This window comes from Phyllobates terribilis, unplaced genomic scaffold, assembly GCF_046119375.1.
Source record: "Phyllobates terribilis strain yellow unplaced genomic scaffold, ASM4611937v1 Scaffold_5__5_contigs__length_657084704, whole genome shotgun sequence".
Taxonomy (NCBI): domain Eukaryota; kingdom Metazoa; phylum Chordata; class Amphibia; order Anura; family Dendrobatidae; genus Phyllobates; species Phyllobates terribilis.
Window position 1 is genome coordinate 409,662,355 of NW_027362765.1, and position 24,725 is coordinate 409,687,079.

Sequence of the window (24,725 nt, forward strand, 5' to 3'; positions counted from 1 at the left end):
TCATATCTGTGTTGGAGCCTCTGTTACAGAATCTATAAGACAAAGTAGCACAGCCTGCTGCATTGTATTTTCCCATAAAATGACAATCATTATAGAAAAAATACCAATGTACCCCTTTATAGTTACGAATCTGATCTGTATGCTGTTAACTCCTTAGCTCCCTCTAGCGGTGGATGGAGGAAGCCAGCATTTTATCATTGGAATATTTGTCTATACAGGGAATATAAAACAGAATTCAATCCTCTATGAAAATTATATTAAAGGGTTATTTCCCCAATTTAAAAGTTATCCCTGATCCACAAGATAAGGGATAATTTGCTGATCACTGGTGGTTCAAATGTTGGGATCCCCATTGATCCTAAGATCGGAGGTCTGGAACCCCAAAAATGGGTCTTGTAGCCCTTTCTTGCATGAAGTGGAGGTTTGTATGCTCAACTTGTGCTCCATTCATTGTCTATGGGACCGCTGGAAATAGCTGAGTGCTGTACTTTTCAATCCCATAGACAAAGAATGGAGTGGAGGCTGGACGTATGGGCCATTCAGAACCCAATTTTCAGGTTTCCAGAGCCCCGCTCTTTCGATCGCTGGTGGTCCCAATGGTCGACCCCCAACGATCAGCAAGTCAGAAAAAAAAACATAAGAAAAGGAAAAAAATATAAATAAAAATACCCCCAAAAATTCAATATAGGGCCATAAATACAATGTCACGCAAGGTGTGGGAAAGACTAAGTGCGTCACAAAGGGAAGAAGGGAAGGGAGCCCAGACTCTAGGGAAAGGGTGGAGTGGAGACCTCCTAGGCTGAACTGATATCACCCTGTCTCTGCTACTGTCCCTATATTGGTTCTTCACCAATCGCCGAACAGGATTCTACCCCTGTATTTCCCTAGCGCTTGGCTCTGGATAGGGAAGGGGGAGATGAGCACCAGTCGATCCCCACTAGCAACTAAAGACAACAAGTTAGACAGACACGGGGGAAAAAATAACTTCGCTTGAGCCGACTTCAGAGAGATAACACACACGTCCTCGTAGCACCAGAGAGGAAGAAAACAGACTGCACTTGCTCCAGGCATTCACAAGGAAACATGTGAGTATCACCGACCCTCCCTCTAGCAAACAGCCAGTATTTAAACACCGAAGCCTGGATGTCAATTAGATGGAGGGAGGTAGCCACTGGGTCCTAGAGTGAGACAGATCTAAGAAGGTGTCTGTAATGCCAAACGAAGAGATCTTCTGCAACCAACTGCAGGGCGACTGTCTGTCCCTTATGACACACCCGTGACATACAAGTTATAGGGTGAATCTTGTGACGGGTTATATAAAAGCTTCTACTAGACTGATTTATACTTTCATATTTCTTCCTAATTTCAGACTCCGGGCAAGATGGATGAGAATGAGTTTGTTGCCGTTACCAGCACAAATGCAGCCAAGATTTTTAACTTGTATCCTCGGAAGGGAAGGATTGCCACCGGCTCAGACGCCGACCTAGTTATCTGGGATCCCAAAACTGTTAAAACCATTTCAGCAAAGACCCATAATCTGGTAAACAGCAGTTTTATATATTTATGTCTGTTATATATGGGGCTGTGTCCTTGTGTCCTTTACAGTCATTTTCTTGCTAGAAGGTCACAATATGGGTTGTATGAAGACAGAAAAAAAAGTCTTGAATTTTTCCCAGAAACAGCGCCACTCTGTGACCTGAGTCTGGAATTGCAGGCCAGCTCCATATTATTGATCATGCAGAATATTTTACAAGAGGTAACATAACTCTGCCTTGAATAAAATTCTCCTGGGCTTTTTTTTTATTGTTCCATATTGGAGGTTTTCTTGGTTTTCTGCATTGGACAGAAATGTTGGAAATACTAAATATTGAAAATATAGAGTTATACTGATAAGGGATCTGCAAGGAGTTTGTATGTTCTGGTCAATTCGCCCAAAATTTGGGCATTATCCATTGCTACAATTTTTTTTACTGTATTAAAATACATGGTAAATAATACGTTTATTATAAGGAGATACTGCTTATGTGAAATATATGTTTTTCTTAATGGACGTCTCACGTGAACAACTGGGGCATATGGTCATCAGTACACATGACAAGAGTACACCAGAAATAAAGAGTTCGGCTCATAGTGGAGCGTACAGCCCTCGGCTATCTTTATCAGTCCTATAGACCTTGGATATAAATGCTCAATAACAACTCCGTTCAAATGGGGGACATGGGACCCTCCATTACTGTAATTGGTGCCTTCAAGGATCAGACATTCGCACTTATTCTGTGGAGAGGCTATAAGTGTCAATTCTGAAAAAAATCAAGTAGTAGGAGGATAGGAGTGGAAGTCTGGGCTGCTGATGTGGAAATCAAGAAATCCAGAAGATGTAGTACAGGAGTGACCATGAGGTTTATTCTCAATGCGTTTCGAAGTTGGACCAACTTCTTCACCAGGAGAACCTCAATACTACGTCTTCTGGATTTCTTGATTTCCACATGAGAAGATCAGACTACCACTCCTATCCTCCTACTACTTGCTTCAGACGGTGGGATCTCCCGATGTGAAGGGCACTGCAGCAGCAGACAATCCCTGATTCCCCTAAAACGTGAGCAGTTAAAATTGCCATCACCTGTGTCCATCAGATAAGACGCTGTTGCACTTTGTGTTCCTTGGTCTCTCTAACGATGAAAAAAAAACATCTTTGAAACAGATCTTTAATTTTTTAAATCTAACTAAGAGGCAGACTGAGCCACAGGGCATTTAAGAAGTTCCCAAGAGCCTAGAGATGTAAACCCAGCTTACTACAGAAACTAGTGGTACGGCTGTAAAGATGGTAGGACAACAATAAAAATGATACCTTTCTTGTAGAAATCCGATGTGCCAGTGCTGAGAAACTAAGCTTTGAAGCTGCATGCAAATTAACCTGGAAGTGTATTGGGGGTGTGTCAATTTACGCCCCCTGTGCGCTTTCAGGCTATTTTGCATGTGGCTTCTCAGCTTGATTTCTCAGTGCTGGAAGATCGGATTTCTACAAGAAAGGTATCATTATTATTGTTGTGTTAGAAGCTATTCAGTCATATCATTAGTTTCATTAGTGAATTCTTCCTGAAAAAATCCTTTTATCAGCAGTGCACAATTGATTTTTTTTGCCCTTTCTAGATTTGGATGCACCACGACTTGGTAGGTGAGACACATCATCATAATGATTTAATGTATACTGGTTTCTCCATCAGGCGGTGGAGCTGAATATATTTGAAGGTATGGAGTGTCATGGAGCGCCAGAATTGGTGATAAGTCAAGGACGAATCGTCTTAGAGAACGGGACCCTTCATGCTAGCCAAGGAGCTGGACGCTTCATTCCTAGGAAAACCTTCCCTGATTATGTCTACAAGAGGATCAAAGCCAGAAATAAGGTGAGGACAATCCAGGCTTCTCCGTATCTTGGGCGATTGACATTCCTGAAGTCTCATGCACGTTGCTTATTTTTTTCCTTGCAGATTTAAATCTGCAGAATGTCAATTATTTCAGCGTTTTTGTTGCAGATTTCACCCTTACTAATGAATGTGAAAAACACATCAAAACACATGCGAAAAAACGTTTCAAAAACACATAAAAAAGCATGTATTTTATGCTGTGTTTTTCCTGCCAACACATCAGTATTTGCAGCAGATTTTTCTCTTGAAAATACCGAATGTGCACACAGTAATCTGTATAGGATGAGCGCGCACCTCCCGAACAGAGTGAAGCCATAATCAGTCCTGGATCCAAGAAATGTTTCCACTTCCCCTCCCTATGTGCCCCAATTCTTCCTTTGTCTCAAAAATCATACAGAATAAAAACTGACGTTCTAATACTCGTTCTAAGACCACGTTCACACATTTAGTATTTGGTCAGTATTTTACATCAGTATTTGTAAGCCAAAACGAGGAGAGGAACAATCAGAGGAAAAGTATAATAGAAACACGTCACCACTTCTGCATTTTCCTGATTTTGGCTTACAAATACTGATGTAAAATACTGACCAAATACGGAACGTGGCTTTATAGACATAAAAGAAACACATTATTAGTAATTTCAATGTAATGATAGACAGATGGATAATAAATAGATATACAGATAGATAGATATTAGATAGATAAATGATAGATAGGAGATAAATAGACAGATTTTTATAGATAGATGAATAGATAATAGATACGCTGATAGTGTAATAATGCTGACTGATATCTATATCTCCATTTTCTACATCCTCTTTCTAGTCTTCCCTACATGACACATTGGATGTGATAGGTACCTCCGCCCTGCAGCTCTGCACGTCTCAGAATATCACTGTGCATTAATGTTACTTTCAGAGATAGGAATATTTAAATGTCTCTCCCCTTAAAGTCACAGTCCTTATTAGCCACATGTCTGTGCAGGAATAAATCATACTGTAGCTTTCGGGGAGCCCAGTGCACCCACATCACAACGTTCTCTATACCATGATTTGCACCTACTGGAGGGGTTTCTTCTGGGATAAGAATATTATATTGATTGGCTATGGCATGGCTACTGTAACTACTTGTTTGCGCCCTCTCCTGGTGAGTGCTGCTATGACAGCTATGGATGACCTTGAATTACAGGTTATGTGTAAGCAGGAAAAAATACAATAATATATGAACAATAATATTTTTTGCTTTTTTAGACAAGATCCATCCATGTTATCCTTACCAAGTATATAGTATAAATTGTATGATGGGATCAGCAGTCATATATCTACTGATTATTATGAGGCTTCTCCAGATTTTGCATGCAGAACTTTTGCTTCTCTTCCAAAAAACTGGCACTAAACGGAATCCATTCAGACCCCCCAAAAAATTAATTGGCCCCTCTGCTTCCATTTGCAGAACTGACACAAATGGATACTTTTGTACATGGAATCCATTTGTATCTCTAAATTTAGCAGACAAACGGGATGCACAGAAATGTGAGCTTAGCCCCATCAGTATTTTCTTAAAGGGAATCTGTCAGTAGGATCTACCCTCGTAAGTGACTATATAGACATATAGGTCATAGAAATCCGAATAAAATGATACCTTGATATCTGTGATTAGGTCTTATTCCAAATAAATACACTTTTTTTCTAATATGTAAATGAATAGTTAAGATCTATGGGCCGGACATAGATCCCCCTGAGAATCTGCCTGCAGAGCTTATTTTAACCCCTTTATGAAATTTGTAGTAATATTACGTCCCTGTGCCCTGGGCCTATTGGACCAGCTACGTACTGTTATGCGTGCTATGATCGCGCGAGCACGCATCAGGAGGCAGGAAGTTACTTTGGTCATGGGCAGTGCACCACCAAAGTAATGTCTCCCCTGTGTGCAGCGCTAACAGGCTGCATGGCATAGGGAGCTGCTGCTCTCTATGCTATACAGCCGATCAGGCTGCGAAAAGTGAAAGTCCCATAGTGGGACATAGTGTAAAAGTAATAAAAAGGTCAGAAAGTGAAAAAAAAATTGTAAAAATATAAAAAAAAAATGAAAAAAATAATCCCCCAAAAAATAAAAATATAATATACCCATCAATAAATATTATTATGAAAAAATAAACCAATAAAAGTACAGTCATGGCCAAAAGTTTTGAGAATGACACCAAAATTATATTTTCCCATGATCTGCTGGCCTCTGGTTTTTATTAGTGTTTGTCTGATGTTTACATCACATACAGAAATATAATTGCAATCATATTATGAGTACCAATAGGTTATATTGACAGTTAGAATGAGTTAATGCAGCAAGCCAATATTTGCAGTGTTGCCCCTTCTTCTTCAAGACCTCTGTAATTCTCCCTGGCATGCTCTCAATCAACTTTTGGACCAAATCCTGACTGATAGCAGTCCATTGTTGCATAATCAATGCTTGCATTTTGCCAGAATTTGTTGGTTTTTGTTTGTTCACTCGTCTCTTGATGATTGACCACAAGTTCTCAATGGGATTAAGATCTGGGGAGTTTCCAGGCCATGGACCCAAAATCTCTATGTTTTGTTCCATGAGCCATTTAGTTATCACCTTTGCTTTATGGCAAGGTGCTCCTTCATGCTGGAAAAGGCATTGTTGGGCGCCAAACTGCTCTTGGACGGTTGGTAGAAGTTGCTCTTGGAGGACATTCTGGTACCATTCTTTATTCATGGCTGTGTTTTTAGGCAAGACTGTGAGTGAGCCGATTCCCTTGGCTGAGAAGCAACCCCACACATGAATGGTTTCAGGATGCTTTACAGTTGGCATGAGACAAGACTGGTGGTAGCGCTCACCTCTTCTTCTCCGAATAAGCTGTTTTCCAGATGTCCCAAACAATCGAAAAGGGGATTCATCAGAGAAAATGACTTTGCCCCAGTCCTCAGCAGTCCACTCCCTGTACCTTTTGCAGAATATCAGTCGGTCCCTGATGTTTTTTCTGGAGAGAAGTGGCTTCTTTGCTGCCCTCCTTGAAACCAGCCCTTGCTCAAAGAGTCTTCGCCTCACAGTGCGTGCAGAAGCACTCACACCAGCCTGCTGCCATTCCTGAGCAAGCTCGGCACTGCTGGTAGTCCCATCCCGCAGCTGAAACAGTTTTAAGATACGGTCCTGGCGCTTGCTGGTCTTTCTTGGGCGCCCTGGAGCCTTTTTGACCACAATGGAAGCTCTCTCCTTGAAGTTCTTGATGATGCGATAGATTGTTGACTGAGGTGCAATCTTTGTAGCTGCAATACTCTTCCCTGTTAGGCCATTTTTGTGCAGTGCAATGATGGCTGCACGTGTTTCTTTAGAGATAACCATGGTTAACTGAAGAGAAACAATGATACCAAGAACCAGCCTCCTTTTAAAGTGTCCAGTGATGTCATTCTTACTTAATCATGACTGATTGATCGTCAGCCCTGTCCTCATCAACACCCACACCTGTGTTAATGGATCAATCACTAAAACGATGTTAGCTGCTCTTTTTAAGGCAGGACTGCAATGATGTTGAAATGTGTTTTGGGGGTTAAAGTTCATTTTCTGGGCAAATATTGACTTTGCAAGTACAGTAATTGCTGTTAAGCTGATCACTCTTTGACATTCAGGAGTATATGCAAATTGCCATTACAAAAAATGAAGCAGTAAACTTTGGAAAAATTACTATTTGTCTCATTCTCAATACTTTTGGCCATGACTGTACACATGTTTGGTTTTGCCATGTCCAGAACGACCTGCCCCATTAGTTAACCCCTTTAGTGTGCCAGGGTTAAAGTTGTGCTAGGGTTAGGGTTGTGCTACGGTTAGGATTGTGTTAGGGTTAGGGTTGTGATAGGGTTGGGGTTTTTTCAAAAGTAAAAAAAAAAATTGATGACAATATGGCGACTAGTGTTGAGCGCAAGTGCTCTCTACTTGAGTTTGCATCGGGTGCTCGGCTATGCACCGAGTATCGCGGGTGCTCGAGTGACATGCTCGAGTCTCCGCCCCATAATCTTTAAGGCCAAAAAAACCTCACAGGGATTGCCTGCCATGCACGAGCGATCCCTGCATGTTTTTTTTTCGGTGTCTAATAACCATGAAACATGCGGGCGTGAACTCGAGCATGTCACTTGAGCACCCGCGATACATGGTGCATACCCGAGCACCCAATGCAAACTCAAGTAGCGAGCACTTGCACTCAAGACTAATGACAACTTATTCAATATGATGACCTAATGTTATCAAATTCTGTGTCGTACCTCTGGGTTCAAAATGTTCACTATACCCCTTGATAAAATCCTTGAGTGGTGTAGTTTAAAATGGTGTCACTTGTGGGGGGTTTCCACTATTTAGGCACATCAGGGGCTCTCCAAACGTGACATGGTGTCTACTCTCAATTCCAGCCAATTTTGCGTTCAAAAAGTCAAATGGCGCTCCTTCCCTTCCGAACCCTGCCGTGCGCCCAAACAGTGGTTTTCCCTCACATATGGGCTATCGGCTTACTCAGGAGAAATAGCACAACAAACTGCATGGTGCAATTTCTCCTTTTACCCTTAAGAAAATGCAAAATTGGGGGCTGAAAAATATTTTTGTGGACAAAATGTGAAAATTTTATTTTTACGGCTCAATGATATAAACTTCTGTGAATCACCTGGGAGTTCAGGGTGGTCACCACACACCTAGATAGGTTCCCAGAGGGGTCTAGTTTCCAAAATGGTGTCACTTGTGGGGGGTTTCCACTGTTTAGACACATCAGGGGCTCTCCAAACGCAACATGGCGTCCGCTAATTATTCAAGCAAATTTTACATTCAAAATGTCAAATGGCGCTCCTTCCCTTCCGAACCCTGCTGTGTGCTCAAACAGTGGTTTTCCCCAACATATGGGGTATTTGCGTGCTCAGGGGAATTTGCTCAACAAATTTTGGGATCCATTTTTTCCTGTTACCCCCACGAAAATTTGGGTCTAAAGTAACATTTTTGTGAAAAAAGTTAAATGTTAATTTTTTTCTTCCACATTCAAAAAATTCCTGTGAATCACCTGAAGGGTTAATAAACTTCTTGAATGTGGTTTTGAGCACCTTGAGGGGTGCAGTTTTTAGAATGGTGTCACTTTTGGATATTTTCTGTCATATAGATCCCTCAAAGTCACGTCAAATGTGATGTGGTCCCTAAAAAAATGGTTTTGCAAATTTTGTTGTAAAAATGAAAATCGCTTGTCAACATTTAACCCTTATAGCTCCCTAATAAAAAAAATGTGGGTTCCAAAATTGTGCTGATGTAAAGTAGACATGTGGGAAATGTTATTTATTAACTCTTTTGTGTGACATATCTCTCTGATTTAAGGCCATAAAAATTTAAATTTTGAAAATTGCAAAATTTTCTAAATTTTCGCCAAATTTCCGATTTTTTCACAAATAAACGCTAGAGATATCGAAGAAATTTTAACACTATCATGAAGTACAATATGTCATGAAAAACAATCTCAGAATCAGGGGGATCCGTTGAAGCGTTCCAGAGGTATTACCTCATAAATTGACAGTGGTCAGAATTGTAAAAATTGGCCGGGTCATTAATGTGCAAACCACCCTCGGGGGTAAAGGGATTAAATAAAAGGGGGAATAACAGGTTCAAGAACTGAACTGATGGAAGGGACTTAATGGGGTTAGTGGGCAAAATAGTTGCCAAGCCCCGGGCGCTGGATACCCATGCTACACCACTGCTTTGTAGTGGCCACAACACATTAAATGAAGCGGCACAATGCAGCTCTATGTCATGAGTTTACATTGGACCACCGCTGGAGCTTGTAACAGCAGATCAGTGGTTTTTTTTGGACCCCCACTGATCTGATATTGATGACTTATCCATGCTATAGGTCATCATTATGCCATGACCTTTAACAAAGGTTTCAGTAATCCTACTTCTTGAATCCCATACAAAATCTGATCGGGAATGTGGAAAATAATTATAGCAGCATGAATAAACCCTAAAACGGACACAACAGAATGCTGAATGCTCAGGGAATTAGGCGAAGAGAAAAGGAAGTGTTCAGTATTTTGTGCGGAGTGAATGGTGGGAGCCGGCAAATCAGGAAGTCTGTGGTGCAGCATCAGCCAATAGCAGCGGGGCAGGAAGTTTATGAGGTGCAGCTTCAGCCAATAGGAGCAGAGCAGGAAGTTTATGAGGTGCAGCTTCAGCCAATAGGAGCAGAGCAGAAAGTTTATGAGGTGTAGCTTCAGCCCATAGCAGCAGGATAAGAAATTTATGAGGTGCAGCTTCAGCCAATAGGAGCAGGATAAGAAGTTTATGAGGTGCAGCTTCAGCAAATAGCAGCAGGATAAGAAGTTTATGAGGTGCAGCTTCAGCCAATAGCAGCAGGATAAGAAGTTTATGAGGTGCAGCTTCAGCCAATAGCAGCAGGATAAGAAGCTTATGAGGTACAGCTGCAGCCAATAGGAGCAGGGCAGGACATGATGTCAGGGAATGGGATGTTGTTTTGGTAATGTCTCACATATGGAATTTGTTGATTGAAGGACATATTTTTTATATATAGGACCATCAAGAGTATATGCAACATCCGCCAGTAATTATGAGTACTATGAAATTGCCATGAAATTCACTCGCCTAGGTTCTTCCATGCAACCAGTATATAGAAGATGATTGCTTTTAAGATAGCAGAAGGACCACTTACCTACAAAGCTCAACTATAGCTGCACAGGTTGCACATATAGTATGTCTACCATGGCCAGAAGTACATTATCAATAAATGGTGAAGGGGGGATCACTGGCAGATGTCTTCAGTGAGTCCAGTCATATATCTATAGAACATCTGAAGATCATTTGACGATACCCCTTTAAGAAAACTGGTTGAGCTCAGTGCGAGAAGAAACCTCCCTACATGAAGCAGCAGCTTCTTCTTGAGCATCGCCCCTCGGGGGTTGGGTAGGAGTGTTGGGATGAGTATACCCAGTATTATGTATTAATATTGAGCGCTGAAGAAGAAGAGAATTAGGTCAGTTCCTGTGTGCGGTAATTATTCTATATTTTGGAGGATGAGGACGATGGAACAGGATCCTGGAGGTCAGAGCCACCGCCTGCTCCAATTACTAAGTCCATGAAATGATTTCCATATTCAGATTCGGGTCCCGTCCGCTCATCTTCATTACTACAAGATTCAATGGAAGAATTTAGCTTTGTGTCTCCTGTCTCCTTCAGATGGCGGAGGTGCGGGGGGTCCCCAGGGGCTTGTATGATGGTCCCGTTCACGATGTCATAATACCTGCAAAAACGGCAGCACCCACGCCAACCTCAAGAACAGCGGCCTGTCCAGGAAAAGTCCAGATGGCGCCAGTCCGGAACCTGCATCAGTCTGGATTCAGTTTGTCAGGTGAATTGATTTTAGTTGAGATTAATTTAAACGCAAGCTGTCACTACCCCATCTGAGAGCAGCATGATGTAGGGGCAGAGACCCTGATTCCAGCGATGTATCACTTGTTGGGATGCTTTGATAAAATACCTGTTTTCTCTGCTGCAGATCTAGCAGAGCTCTGAATGCTGAGCCCTCTATAACCACGCCCACATCACTGATTGGCAGCTTTTTTTTGCAAGACTGTGCAGCCAATCATTGTTGGGGGCGTGGTTGAATTACCAGGCAGCAGGTTTACTAGTCCTCTAGAGATAATCTCCTGCTGATAAAACAGTGATTTTATCAAAACTGCAGCAAGCAGCCCAGTAAGTGATACATCACCCGAATCAGGATCTCTGCCCCTATATTACTCTGCTCTCAGAATTAGGTGCCAAAAACCTGGTGACAGGTTCCCTTTAACTTAACATCATGGCAACTTAATGACACGGTGCTATAGAGACTACAACAATGTTTTACAGGGCACCTACCACTATGAGGGGGGCAGCACTATCATGGATAGCACAGAGATACTGGTGTCCAGTCTAGTGGCGCCCCCCTAAACCTATAAGGATGCAGCCAGGATGCAGTTATATTCTCTAATTTTTATAATCCACAATGTTATATAGGCACTGTATGATTATTTTACTTGGGCGCTATATGGCAGCTCAAAACGGGTGGCAATTCTAGAAAGTAATGCTCAGTTGCTGCAGTAACCGGGAGCGGCCACCAAACAATGTATGGCGCTGTGCTGTTCGGGCTACATACACTAGATATCAGCTAATCGGGGGCGACGGGGAACCCACCCTCAACGGCCTGATATTGATGATGGGTCATCTATATCATTGTAATGGAAAATCCCTTTAAGTTCAGTTCACATTGTAAGCAATGTTTTCAGTCCAGGCTCTTTTTCAATACATTACATAATGGCTAGGAAAGGACATGCACCATGGGTGGAGGGGGAAGATGTGCCGGCTGGAAATACTCAATCTGCATTACTTGTCCTATTAAAATCTGCTCTGCGTGCTCGCCATTCTGTCCAAAAATTAGAATTAAATTTCAGAATTTGGACAATCATGTGAGATAACACCAATATGGACACCCTTGAGGGTATTTTTTTTAATTAACTGCATATATTTTGGGCTACAAATCGATTACAATTTTGCACCATTTACCGTCTATAGCCTTTGCCTGTCTAGCGTTGGCTACGGAATGAGTAAATTGAGAATAGTCAGTGAGCTCGTTCTGACAGGAGTTTTTATCTTCCTTCTTCTGATCCTTTCTTCATTGATTTCTAACCTTAAAGTTCAGCTCAACTTTCATGTAATCATAAATTAGCGGAAAGGATCTCAGAAAAAGGAATATAAAAGTTTTAAATGGAATCTGTCAGCTCCAAAATATGAAGTTTTATTCTCCCTGCACCGCTCGCGTCCAGGTATCAGGGCGCTGTTCATACGTTCAGTATTTGGTCAGTATTTTACATCAGTATTTCTAAGCCAAAACCAGGAAACATACAGAAGTGGTGACGTGTTTCTATTATACTTTTCCTCTGATTGTTCCTCTCTTGGTTTGGCTTACAGATACTGATGTAAAATACTGACCAAATACTGAACGTGTCCTTACAGTCACTGCTGACTATACACTGAGCGTGCTCTAATCACTCCCCGTCACATCGACTGACAGCCAGCTTTGCACACATACGATGATTGGAAGCGAGCGGCTGCAGAGAAAATGTAACTTGATTTTCTACCTGTAGCCGTGATTCTAGTAAGCCGACCAGATATTATATAAACTTTATTTGTGTGCAGATTTCCACTGTATCTGCAGCTAAATAGAGTTTTTGTAGGTGACAGATTCCCTTTAAAATCTCACCAGACCAAGCTCGCTGAAGGATTCTCAGTTAACTCACTCTGCACCAGCAGTAGACAATTCAGCACAGAGGCTATAAAAAGGTAAAATTTCAGATGTTGTCCTTGGTGGGATTTGAACCCAGGACCCCAGTGCTGCAGTGCTAACCACTGAGCCACCGTGCTGCCCCAATACATCATGCCCCTGTAGTTATCCATATGTCTATACATTGCATTATGTAGTTCTACAAACATGATTTTATCACGAACGACAGCCTAAAAATTAACCTTTTGAACGTTTTCCTTGCAGGATCTCAAACAGATGATCATATACCAAGACGCACAACACAAAAAATCGTAGCACCCCCTGGTGGTCGTTCTAATATTACTTCACTCTCATAGTACTGCGCAAATGTACGTTTAGTTTTCAGAGTTGAGTAACTGCAGAGAAGAAATCACAAGATTCAGCATGATGACTTTTGTGAAAATGGAAAAAAAGAAAAAAGTTTACCTGGGGAGTAATTTAAAGCTGTAGAAGGCGCTACGCACCGTATTATTCTTGATACTAGGTATGATATAGCGATATTGATGAGAAATTACATGTAAAGGCCACCTGTCTGCTCTCCTGAAGTGTCTGTCTTGTGAAACGCTTTTATTCCCCATGTAATAACCGTTCTGCATTGTGCTGTTGCTCTGTTACTCCTCCTGGAAGTGTATGATGTGACATTCCCATTGTCAGTAGGGTGAGTTGTTACAAAGTCTTAGATTATACAATCAGTGGTGCCAGTGCACTGGGGTAATCTACACACAGTTATCGAATTATTAATATATATTTCCAAGAGGAACAGTAGAGGAACAACACAATGCAGAGTTCTAAGAAAAGATGCTCCAAAATCATTATTTCATGGCAAATAAGAATATTTACTAAAATAGAAATGTCACGAGAGCGGACTTTTCCTCAAAAAAATCCACTTGTCACCCGCTAGCAATAAAGGCAGTCACTTTGTGAGCTGAGACCGAATTTGGAAGAATGTAACCGATCTGTAACATCATTTATTACTACCTGATATCTAACTTCACTGCAGCAAACTAACATTTACATGGCATCATTTTGCAGAATTTACATATATTTCCTAGAAGTGCACTGGGGGCGTGTCTGACCTTTTTTTTTTTCCTTGCAAGTGCAATGAACACGCCCACAGTGCACTTCAAGCCTGATTTGCATATGGCTTCCACCCTAGGTTTCTCATGACTGACACATAAGATCTCTCCAAAAATGCCCATATGTAAAAACGCCCTGATATGTTCCCTAAAAGTATATGTCGCTCCATGTTTAAAAATGTTCAAAGGAAAAAGTCCCAGGTATAGAAAACCCAAAAATCTCTGCTATATAAGAGACTGGTTCTCTGTGATGCACATACTTGTTTTGGATCTTTCATTCTCAGATGAAAAATTGAATAATATCACTCAGATGTAGGATCAAGACGTAGATAAGCAAGAACTAATGATATAAGGTACGCGAAGTCAGCAAACCAGATGACATAGCATTCAAAAATACAGAAAAAGAATAAAGAGGTAATATTCTCATTTTAAAAATGCATCTAATAGGTGAGATACCCATTACCTATCTGTTAAATGGGGATTTCTTTTGTCAGCTGTAGTCAGAATTTACTATCTATTACTGGCTGCAGAATGACTTAACTGAGATTCTATCAGTGAGCTCATTCTGATGGTCTGTTAGGGAGTTTGTAGCTCTTAGGCTGTATACACCCAATGAGTTTTTGACGCTGCATATTTTTGCCATGTCAAAAACGCAACGTCTTACAGTTCTAGAAAAAGTGGATGGGATTGATAAAAATCTCGTGCCCATTTTGCGGTGCGAGTTTCATTCAATACCCTGAGTTTTAAGTGCAGATTTTTGTCCCATAGAATTGCATTAGATGCGGAAAACTGCAGGTAGACATGGGTTTTCAGTGTGTTTCTGCTGCGAAAATACATCAAAAACGCATGTAATCTGCACATGACTGTTTATTGGTATTTTTGTCAAAGCCAGAAAGTATCAAAAACAAAGCAGACATGACACACCAAAAAGAGACAAAAACCGCAGCATCAAAAACGCGTTAAAAATGCCTAAAAAAACGCAACGAAAAGCCGCTTATGTCTTTTTTTTTTGCAATTGGACTTTATTAAAAAAAAAGTTGCACGGCTTGCCTTCTACAGCTTTTATTTTGCCCTGTCTGCACAATGGGTTAACTGAGAGTCTATCAGTGAGTTCATTCTGGTGGTCTGACAGAAGAGTTTGTAACTCTCTTAATCTGTCTTTTTCTGAGCTCCTCTCACCTGATTTATGGCCGCAGCAAAATTGAACGCGCGGAGGAAAACTAAGAGCCTGTAAAAGACAAATGGTGCTACTTTTTTATGGAGCCCAATTGCAAAAGTAACTTTTAGCTCCAAATACATAAATTTAAGAACTTAAGTAAAAATGGACTATTCCATTAATTATTGTTCTTGTATTAAAACAAAGGCACAAGTCTACGAGAAAAAGAAGTCGCTTATACGGAGCAGCTCTATGTCCTGGCTCTGGATTGGGATCCTCTGCTAAAATATTATGTCAATTCTCCCCCCCTCCGCACCCACATCCCAAAATGTTCCCGAATTGAATACATAGAGTAATAGTAATTTTAATGGTTCTCTCTTAGCTCACATAGCGGCTGCCACATAAAAGTAATTGCCCTGACTAATGTCATTTTAAGAACAACTATTGCCAATAAATAAGGTACCGTATCGAACTGCTGGAACATAAATGGGTAATAGAGAGGTAAAAAAATTCAGGTTTATTACATTCCAGGTATCAGACTAGTGATTTAGTCCTAAGTTTGTGAACTGCAACCAAAGTTCAGTTCCAGAAAGTAAATGATGTTCCTTCACATGTAACTCTGCTATAAAACATATCTTCAGCTCTATACTCTCTCTGCATGTATCTGACCCAATATGCCGTCCTAAATTACCCAAAAATACATATATAGATAAGCTATTTCCTTTATTTTGTGACAACCCTTGGAGATATCCATCAATGTGGATTGTTGAAGTATCCCTAAAACTCTGATGAATCTTGGTGGAATGATGATATACTGTATTTTAACTAAAAGATTATTTCCAATTTATGAACTTATTAATTATGCTCAGGATCGGTGACAACTTGCTGATCACTGGTGGTCCAAACGCTGGGATGCCCACCAATCTGGAAACCAGGGCTCAGAAATGCCCCATTGGAAAGGCCAGTCAAATGGAACTGCTGGAGATAAGCCGAGCAGACCCCTAGAGAATAAATGGAGAGAAGACTCCCAAACTTGTCCATGGGGCATGTCAACAGTTAGTTCTCAGAATCAATGGTGGCCCCAATCTCTGGACCCCCTGGATCACCAAGTATTGTGAATAGGTGATAACTTGTCAAGTTTGGAATAACCTTTTTTAAAAAAAAAGCATGTAAAGCTTTAATAATATGTCAACTGGGCATATATGAAAAGGGTAGCACTACAGGAAGAATAAAACAGGGGCATAAAAAGCAGCACAAACACCAGAGTATATTGTCCCCTGATGAAGAAAGGGCGAAACGTGTGTTTAAAAAAACAGCATAGTGTAAGTTAGCATATAAAGTCATACTATCTGATGCTTGTTCCAGTTGATTAATACAAAGAATATTAACTTCAAGTAATCTTAACACCGACCAGTATGTGCACACGCTTTTATCAGTCCATGTATTTGGACTGGTGCATTAGTGCTGGGTTTTTCACTCTGTATGTTTGTAGCCCCATGCTTTTATTCATTTATTCTTGTACATAATTATTAATTTATTGTTTTATATTTAATAAAATACTTTTTATGGATACAATAGACTCTGGAGTTTGGGCTGCTCTTTATGCCCCTGGTTTTTCTTCCTGTAGTGCTACATAGTTCTAGAGGTTTGTTTTGCTCAGGTTACTGTTTGGTTTATCGATACTGGGAAAATGTATGTGTTCATATATCATAAAGGTACGTCAGAGAAAACCCAAGAGATTGCTCCCCTTACCATTTTCAATAATGAACAGATTCCAGCGTGAAGCACATAACCAGGGATGATCAGACCCATGGAAGTTCGGCTTCTGGTACCTGACCCGAACTTTATTCCAAAGTTTGGTTTGGGTAACAGAACTGTACCCGAACCCCATTGAAAACAATGAGGACCCGAACTTTTTTTTCTGGAAAATATTTTCTCCTGGACTTCTCCCCAGAACCCCGAACATTGCAATGGACTTCCGGGAGAAGTCCGTGTTCGGCGATTAGCACCGGACACTAACTGTCCGGAACGAACCCCAAACTTTTAAGTTCGGGTTCGCTCATCTCTACTCATAACCAGTTCTTTGCAGGGTCCATTGGGTGTTAAAAGTGGTCTCTGAATAAATTATTTTATAGCCTATCCTCTGATGACGAGGAAGCCAACCAGTCCCCTACAATGGACTTTAATAATGGCGAAGCCTCTGCTAAGAGCAGGAACCAGACTTCCCCATGTTCGGAGTTGGTGGCAGTTCTAGTGGTCAGTCCCATCACCAATGACAAAAAAGGTATTTTGCAGAAAACCCTGAAACAAGACAGTGCATGATGAGTTTGTGAAAATAATAAAAAAAAGTTTCCCTGGGGATTAATTTAAAGCTGTAGCAGCAGGTATGATATAATGATATTGATAAGACATTATATTGAAAGGTGACCTGTCTGCTCTCCTGAAGTGTCTGTCTTGCGAAACATTTTTATTCACCATGTGATATCAGTTCTGCATTGTGCTGTTCCTCTGTTACTCTTCCTGGGATAACTGGGTATTATCACTATTATCATTCCCATTGTCAATAGGGTGAGTTGTAACAAAGTTTGGGATTGTGTAGTCGTAGTCAGCGCTGACAGTGTCGGGGGTTGAAGAGATGCACTGACACTGGGAAAAACTACACTCAGTTATCTATGAACTCATATATTCCGAAGAGGAACAACACAATGCAAAGTCCTAACATGGTTAATCCCCAATCATCATTTTTGATTGACATAAAGTCATAAAAGTCTTTCATGGAGAAGCGTCACATTTTCAGTTACCTATCGGGACTGGAGTAGAAGTTGGGTCAAGAAGAACTTTCTGTGAAAACTACATTTTTGTCAATTTTGTAAGAAAGAAAAAACAGAACAATATTAAATCTTAGTGAAATATCCATATCTTTTTTAGTAGCACTATTATTATAAGAAGAATCCTCAGTGGTCTATTTTTTCTATACGTTTAACAAAAGGACTGATATAAATTTCATTAAACAGCAAAAATGCTAAAACGGAAAAAAAGTTTCAGAATCATCACCATTAATAAAAAATAAAATAAACAATGATACATTGATACATCCTATGTACATCATTCTCATTCACTGTATATGACCACATTATCATGTAGGAAAAGTTGGTCTAGATTTTACCCCCGGCCATACATTTGTAATATACCGAGGGGGACTGTCCTTGATTATTTTGCTAGTCTGTACTTAGACGGATTTAGTTATAACGACACTTTCACTATTATTTCCTTCCTACTGATCTATTTTCTAAAGTGCACCGGACTGGATATCTGCCACCATTAGAGTATTCTATATCGTTTCTTATGTCGTTACACGATGCATGTCAGTATAACTTTTTGTTACAGTATTTGTTAAGAATAAAGTTTGTTAAACATTCACTTTTCATGTCTTTTTTTTAATTCCGCAACGTTTTCCTCCCAACATTATAGAGCTAAAGCCAATATTGGCCATAGAGAAGACATAAGGTAGAACCCTACATCAGTGCTACTTGACTTCAGTCCCCCAACCTTCATAGAATCATAGAATCATAGAATGTAGAGTTGGAAGGGACCTCCTGGGTCATCTGGTCCAACCCCCTGCTCAAAGCAGGATTCACTAAATCATCTCAGACAGATGTCTGTCCAGCCTCTGTTTGAAGACGTCCATTGAAGGGGAACTCACCACCTCTCGTGGCAGCCTGTTCCACTCATTAATCACCCTAACTGTCAAAAAGTTTTTTCTAATATCTAATCTGTGTCTCCTCCCATTTAGTTTCATCCCGTTGCTTCTAGTCTTTCCCTGTGCAAATGAGAATAAAGATGATCCTTCTACAATGTGACAGCCCTTGACATATTTGTAGACAGCTATTAAGTCTCCTCTCAGTCTTCTTTTTTGCAAGCTAAACATTCCCAAATCCTGCAACCGTTCCTCATAGGACATGGTTTGCAGACCAGTCACCATTCTGGTCGCTCTTCTCTGAACTTGCTCCAGTTTGTCTATGTCTTTTTTAAAATGTGGTGCCCAAAACTGTACACAGTATTCCAGATGAGGTCTGACCAAAGAGGAGTAAAGACCGATAATGACTTCACGTGATCTAGACTGTATGCTTCTGTTAATACATCCCAGAATTGTATTTGCCTTTTTTTGCTGCTGCATCACACTGTCGACTCATGTTCAGTCTATGATCTATTAGTATACCTAAGTCTTTTTCACATGTACTGTTGCTTAGCTCTATTCCTCCCATTCTGTATATGCTTTTTTCATTTTTATTGCCCAGATGTAGTACTTTGCATTTTTCCCTGTTAAAAACCATTCTGTTGGTTGCTGCCCACTGCTCCAGTTTATTTAGGTCTTTTTGAATCCTCTCTCTCTCTTCTCTAGTATTAGCTATCCCTCCTAGCTTTGTGTCATCAGCAAATTTAATCAGTTTACCCTCAATTCCTTCATTTAAATCATTGATGAAGATGTTGAACAATACAGGTCCCAGGACAGAGCCCTGTGGTATCCCACTTGAGACATTCATCCAGCTGGATGTGAAGCCATTTACAACCACCCTTTGAGTCCGATCACTAAGCCAGTTATGAATCCACCTAACGGTTGCCTGGTCCATTGCATACTTGGTCATTTTTTCAATAAGGATGGTGTGAGATACTTTGTCAAATGCTTTGCTGAAGTCAAGATATACTATATCTACAGCATTTCCCTGATCCACCCAGTCAGTGATTCTGTCATAGAAGGAAATTAAGTTAGTCTGACATGACTTGTTAGTTACAAACCCATGCTGACTCTGGTTAATCACTTCATTCTTATCCAGGTACTTACATACATGATGTTTAATAATTTGTTCAAAGATCTTTCCTGGTATAGAAGTCAGACTCACCGGCCTATAGTTCCCTGGGTCCACCTTCTTCCCCTTTTTGAAGATAGGAACAACATTTGCTCTTCTCCAGTCTTCTGGGACTTCTCCTGTTCTCCAAGAATTTTCAAAGATTATGGAGAGTGGTTCTAAAATTTCTTCTACGATCTCCTTCAGTACTCTGGGGTGTAATTCATCTGGACCTGGAGACTTGAACTCATTTATGTTAGCTAAATATTCCCTCACAATCTTTCTGTTTACAGATAACTTGTGTTAGAACCTTGCTGTTAGGTTTTTTTTCCTTTGCTGGTCACATGACTTTGTTGGCCTATTTAATCCTGCTCCGCCCTTCTGGCTTTGCTGGACTTCATTGTATATCTACTTTCTAGCTAGCCTGTGCTCTGTATCTAACTCTGTTAGTTTGCTTGGTCTACGGACCTCTATGTTCTATCTATTTTGTTTGTTCGTCTGTCTGCTACTATTTCTGTTAGGAGGTGTCCCATATTCCTCCCAGTCCTTAGTACTTGTAGGGATTCCCTCCCCACATCTATAGGTCTTCGTACAGACTAGATTAGGACTTTAGCAGGTCTGATCGCAGGATCAGGTTCCCTGTTACATCGTAGGGATTCAGCTGAGTCTTATAGTAGGGACAGATTTCCTCTCTTTCCTTAGCTTTGGTAGCAGAACATAACAGTAAGTCCAGCCTGCAAATTCTCTAAGGAAAGATTTTTCTGTTCCATCATGGTGTCGGTTCAGGATTTGGCTCATCGCCTGCAGGGACTCTCTCTGGAGGTGGCCGAGCTCCGTCAGCACGTGAGTAACTGTCCTGGAGCACATTTCTTGGAGCCTAAGGTATGTTTGCCGGATTTATTTTTTGGTGAACACCGAGAATTTTTTTCATTTAAAAATGCTTGCTTATTGTATTTTCGTTTGAGACCTAAGTCCTCTGGGGATGAATCCCAGCGCGTAGGGTTCATAATGTCTCTTTTGCGCAAAGAGCCTCAGGAGTGGGCCTTTTCTTTGCAACCTAGTGATTCATGCTTCAGATCAGTGGATAGTTTTTTTTCTGCTTTGGGACTATTATATGATGATCCTGACCGTGTCGCATCAGCTGAGACTGAGTTGAGACGTCTAAAACAAGGATCGGGTAATGTGGAAAAATATTGTACACATTTTCGTCGTTGGTCCACTCAAACAGGGTGGAACGATTCTGCTCTGAAAAGTCTATTTCTTGCTGGGCTCAGTGAAAGGGTTAAAGACCTGCTAATTGCTTATCCTACACCTGAGGATTTGCAACAGGCTATGCAATTAGCTATACGGGTGGATAGAAGACTGCGTGCTAGGGTTAATGAGAGCAAATCCTCTGCTATGTCAGTTTCTGGTTATGATAATGTGTGTACTAACAGTGGTGAACCGATGGAGATTGGATCGGTGGCACCTCGCTCTCAAGAAAAAGACCGTCGTTTTTCAGAAGGCTTGTGCTTCTATTGCGGAAAATCTGGTCATTTGATTAAAGGCTGTGAGCTTCGGATGAAGAAAGAAAAAAAAATGGTCAGTCACGCCCGTATTGCCTGTTTAAATTCCAAGGGTATATTTTTAGCTGCTTCCACGATTGCTCAGGAAAAATTAATGGAATTTCGGGTGTTTGTTGATTGCGGGTCTACACTGAATGTAATTGATGGGGGATTCGTGGAAAAACTCAATTTAAAACCTGAACCTTTATCATCCCCCATTGCTGTGGTTTCTGTGGATGGCTCCCCTTTGAAGAATATTACTCTCAAGGTCAGTGAATTTCCTCTCACTATTAATGGTGTTCACCATGAGAAATTGGATTTGGTAGTGTTGAATAACTTGCCTTCTCCAGTAATATTGGGTTTGCCCTGGTTAAAATTTCACAATCCTGTACTGGATTGGTCTACCAGTGAAATTAAATCCTGGAGCCATAAATGTTATGACAAGTGTTGTAATGGGCGTATTGCAGCTTTGGATAGGGGAGAATTGCCTGTTCCTATTCAGGATTTTTGGAGAGTTTTTTCTGAGAAGGAATCGCAGGTTTTGCCTCCCCATAGAGACTATGATTGTTCTATTGAATTTGTCCCTGGAGCGACTCTTCCTAAAAGTCGTTTATTTAACCTTACTATTCCTGAGAGGAAGGCTTTGGAGGAATACATACAGACAAGTTTGGCCGCCGGTCACATTAGGCCCTCTAAGTCTCCTGTGGCGGTTGGATTTTTTTTTGTAAAAAAAAAGGACGGCGGTTTACGTCCTTGTCTGGATTTTCGTGAGATTAACAAAATTACGGTACGCAATCCTTACCCACTGCCATTGATTCCTGATCTGTTTAACCAGTTATTGGGGGCCAAGTGGTTCTCTAAAATTGACCTTAAGGGGGCATACAATCTGTTGCGCATGAAGGAGGGTGATGAATGGAAGACTGCTTTTAACACTCCTGTGGGTCATTTTGAGAATCTGGTTATGCCTTTTGGTCTTACTAATGCTCCTGCATTTTTTCAGAATCTGATTAATGACATCCTTAGACCTTTGATCGGTAAAAATGTGGTTGTGTATTTGGATGACATTTTGATTTATTCGCCAGATCTGGAGTCTCATTGGCGGAGCGTGCGTGAGGTATTACAGTTATTAATGGACAATTCGCTTTTTGCTAAGCTGGAGAAATGTGAGTTCGCTGTACAGAGAATTAGTTTTTTGGGCTACATTATCTCCAGCAAAGGTTTTGAGATGGATCCGGTTAAGGTTCAGGCTGTGCAGGAATGGCCTAGGCCTATTGGTTTGAAATCGATACAGAGGTTTTTGGGTTTCGCCAATTACTATAGAAAATTCATAAAAAATTTTTCTAGTATTGTCAAACCTCTGACTGATCTCACCAGGAAAGGTGCTGATGCGGTTCAGTGGTCTTCTGAGGCCATTGAAGCTTTTGTGTATCTCAAGGAGAGGTTCACCTCTGCTCCCATCCTTATGCAGCCTGATGTTACTAGGCCGTTTTTGGTTGAGGTTGATGCTTCCTCTGTGGGGGTTGGCGCAGTATTGTCTCAGGATAACGGGGATGGATTACATCCCTGTGCCTTTTTTTCAAAAAAATTTTCGGAGACTGAACTGAATTACGATATTGGTAATCGGGAATTATTGCCTATTAAACTCGCATTTGAACACTGGTGCCACTTCTTGGAAGGTGCGGAATTTCCCGTTCAGGTTCTTACGGATCATAAAAATCTGATATATCTTGATGCTGCCAAGCGCCTGAATGCCCGTCAGGCTAGGTGGGCACTGTTTTTCTCGCGGTTTAATTTCTCCGTTACTTACATCCCTGGTACTAAGAATGTTAAGGCGGATGCCTTGTCTCGCAGTTTTTCTCCCATAGTCGGTGCTGAGAAAGAGGAAAACATTTTACAAGAAGGTGTTGTGATAGCTGCTTTAGACTCCGTTTTGGAAGATGAGATTCTTAAAGCTCAGGAGAATGCCCCATCTAACACTCCTCATGGGAGGTTGTTTGTGCCTGGGACCTTTAGGAGAGATTTGTTTGTTGAGTGTCACGAATCTCGGTTGGCAGGTCATCCCGGAATCTCTGAGACCAAGAGACTGGTGGGTCGCAGTTTTTGGTGGCCTGGATGGCAGAAGGAAGTCATTAAGTGGGTGCGCCAATGTACTATATGTGCTAGATCTAAGTCCTCACATACTCCTGCTGCGGGGTTGCTTTGTCCTTTGGAGGTCCCCAGTGCTCCTTGGACACATTTGGCTATGGACTTTATAACTGACCTTCCCCCCTCTGAGGGTTTTACTGTCATCTGGGTGGTCGTGGACCGTTTTAGCAAGATGTGTCACTTGGTTCCCTTCGTCAAACTGCCCTGCGCTAAAACTCTCGCTAAGGCCTTTGTCAAGGAAATTGTCAGACTTCATGGCGTTCCTACTGACATTGTTTCTGATAGGGGTCCTCAGTTCGTGGCTCGTTTTTGGCGTGCCTTTTGTGACAGGTTGGGAATTCATTTGTCGTTTTCGTCCGGATATCATCCTGAATCTAATGGCCAGACAGAAAGGAAAAACCAGGATGTTGAGCAGTTCTTGCGTTGTTTTGTGGCAGACAATCAAGAGGGGTGGTCTGAGTTTCTGCCACTTGCCGAATTTGCTCTGAACAATCATACATCTTCTTCTGCTGGTTGTTCGCCTTTTTTTTGTTGTTCTGGGAGACATCCGTCGTTTGGGTCGTTCTCCAAGTTGGGATCTGCCGTGCCTGAGGAGGAGAATTTTTCCGGTGATTTGGAAAGAGTTTGGACGGATGTGCATGGTAATCTTCAGGAGGCCAACAGAAAATCTAAAGACTACTTTGATAGGAAACGACAGGAGGTTTTGTTCGCTGTTGGTGACATGGTTTGGTTGTCCTCTAGGAATCTGCGGTTGAGGATTCCTTCTAAGAAATTGGGTCCCAAGTTTGTAGGGCCCTTTAAGGTGCTTCAGGTTGTCAACCAATCTGCTGTTAGGTTGGAGGTTCCTACCTCCTGGAGAATTAATCCGGTCTTTCATGTCTCTCTGTTAAAAAAAGCTGTTGTGTCGGATGGTGACGCCTCTGCCTCTGTTCCTCCGGTGGTGGAGGACGGGGAATATGAAATTTCTCGCATCCTTGACTCTAGACGGTATAGAGGTAGTTTGCAGTATCTTGTGGCCTGGAAAGGTTTCGGACCCGAGGATAACTCTTGGGTGAGGTCAGATGATGTTTCCGCGTCCAGACTTATCAGAGCGTTTCACAGGAGATTTCCTGATAAGCCTGGTCCTAGGGGATCCGGAGGATCCTCTTAGAAGGGGGGGTACTGTTAGAACCTTGCTGTTAGG

General features: G+C 41.3%; 1 protein-coding gene across 2 annotated transcripts in view; it reads left to right on the forward strand.

Moving 5' to 3' along the window:
• The window catches only part of DPYSL4 (dihydropyrimidinase like 4), a 51,015-nt gene extending 32,589 nt beyond the window's left edge, over positions 1-18,426 (forward strand). For both annotated transcript variants that reach the window (XM_073685109.1, XM_073685110.1), the window contains exons 11-14: positions 1,370-1,540; positions 3,225-3,404; positions 10,656-10,827; positions 13,000-18,426. In XM_073685109.1, the coding sequence (XP_073541210.1) occupies positions 1,370-1,540; positions 3,225-3,404; positions 10,656-10,827; positions 13,000-13,091 (615 nt within the window). In that variant the 3' untranslated portion in view covers positions 13,092-18,426. The remainder of the gene's footprint in view (positions 1-1,369; positions 1,541-3,224; positions 3,405-10,655; positions 10,828-12,999) is intronic.
• Positions 18,427-24,725: the final 6,299 nt, after the last annotated feature.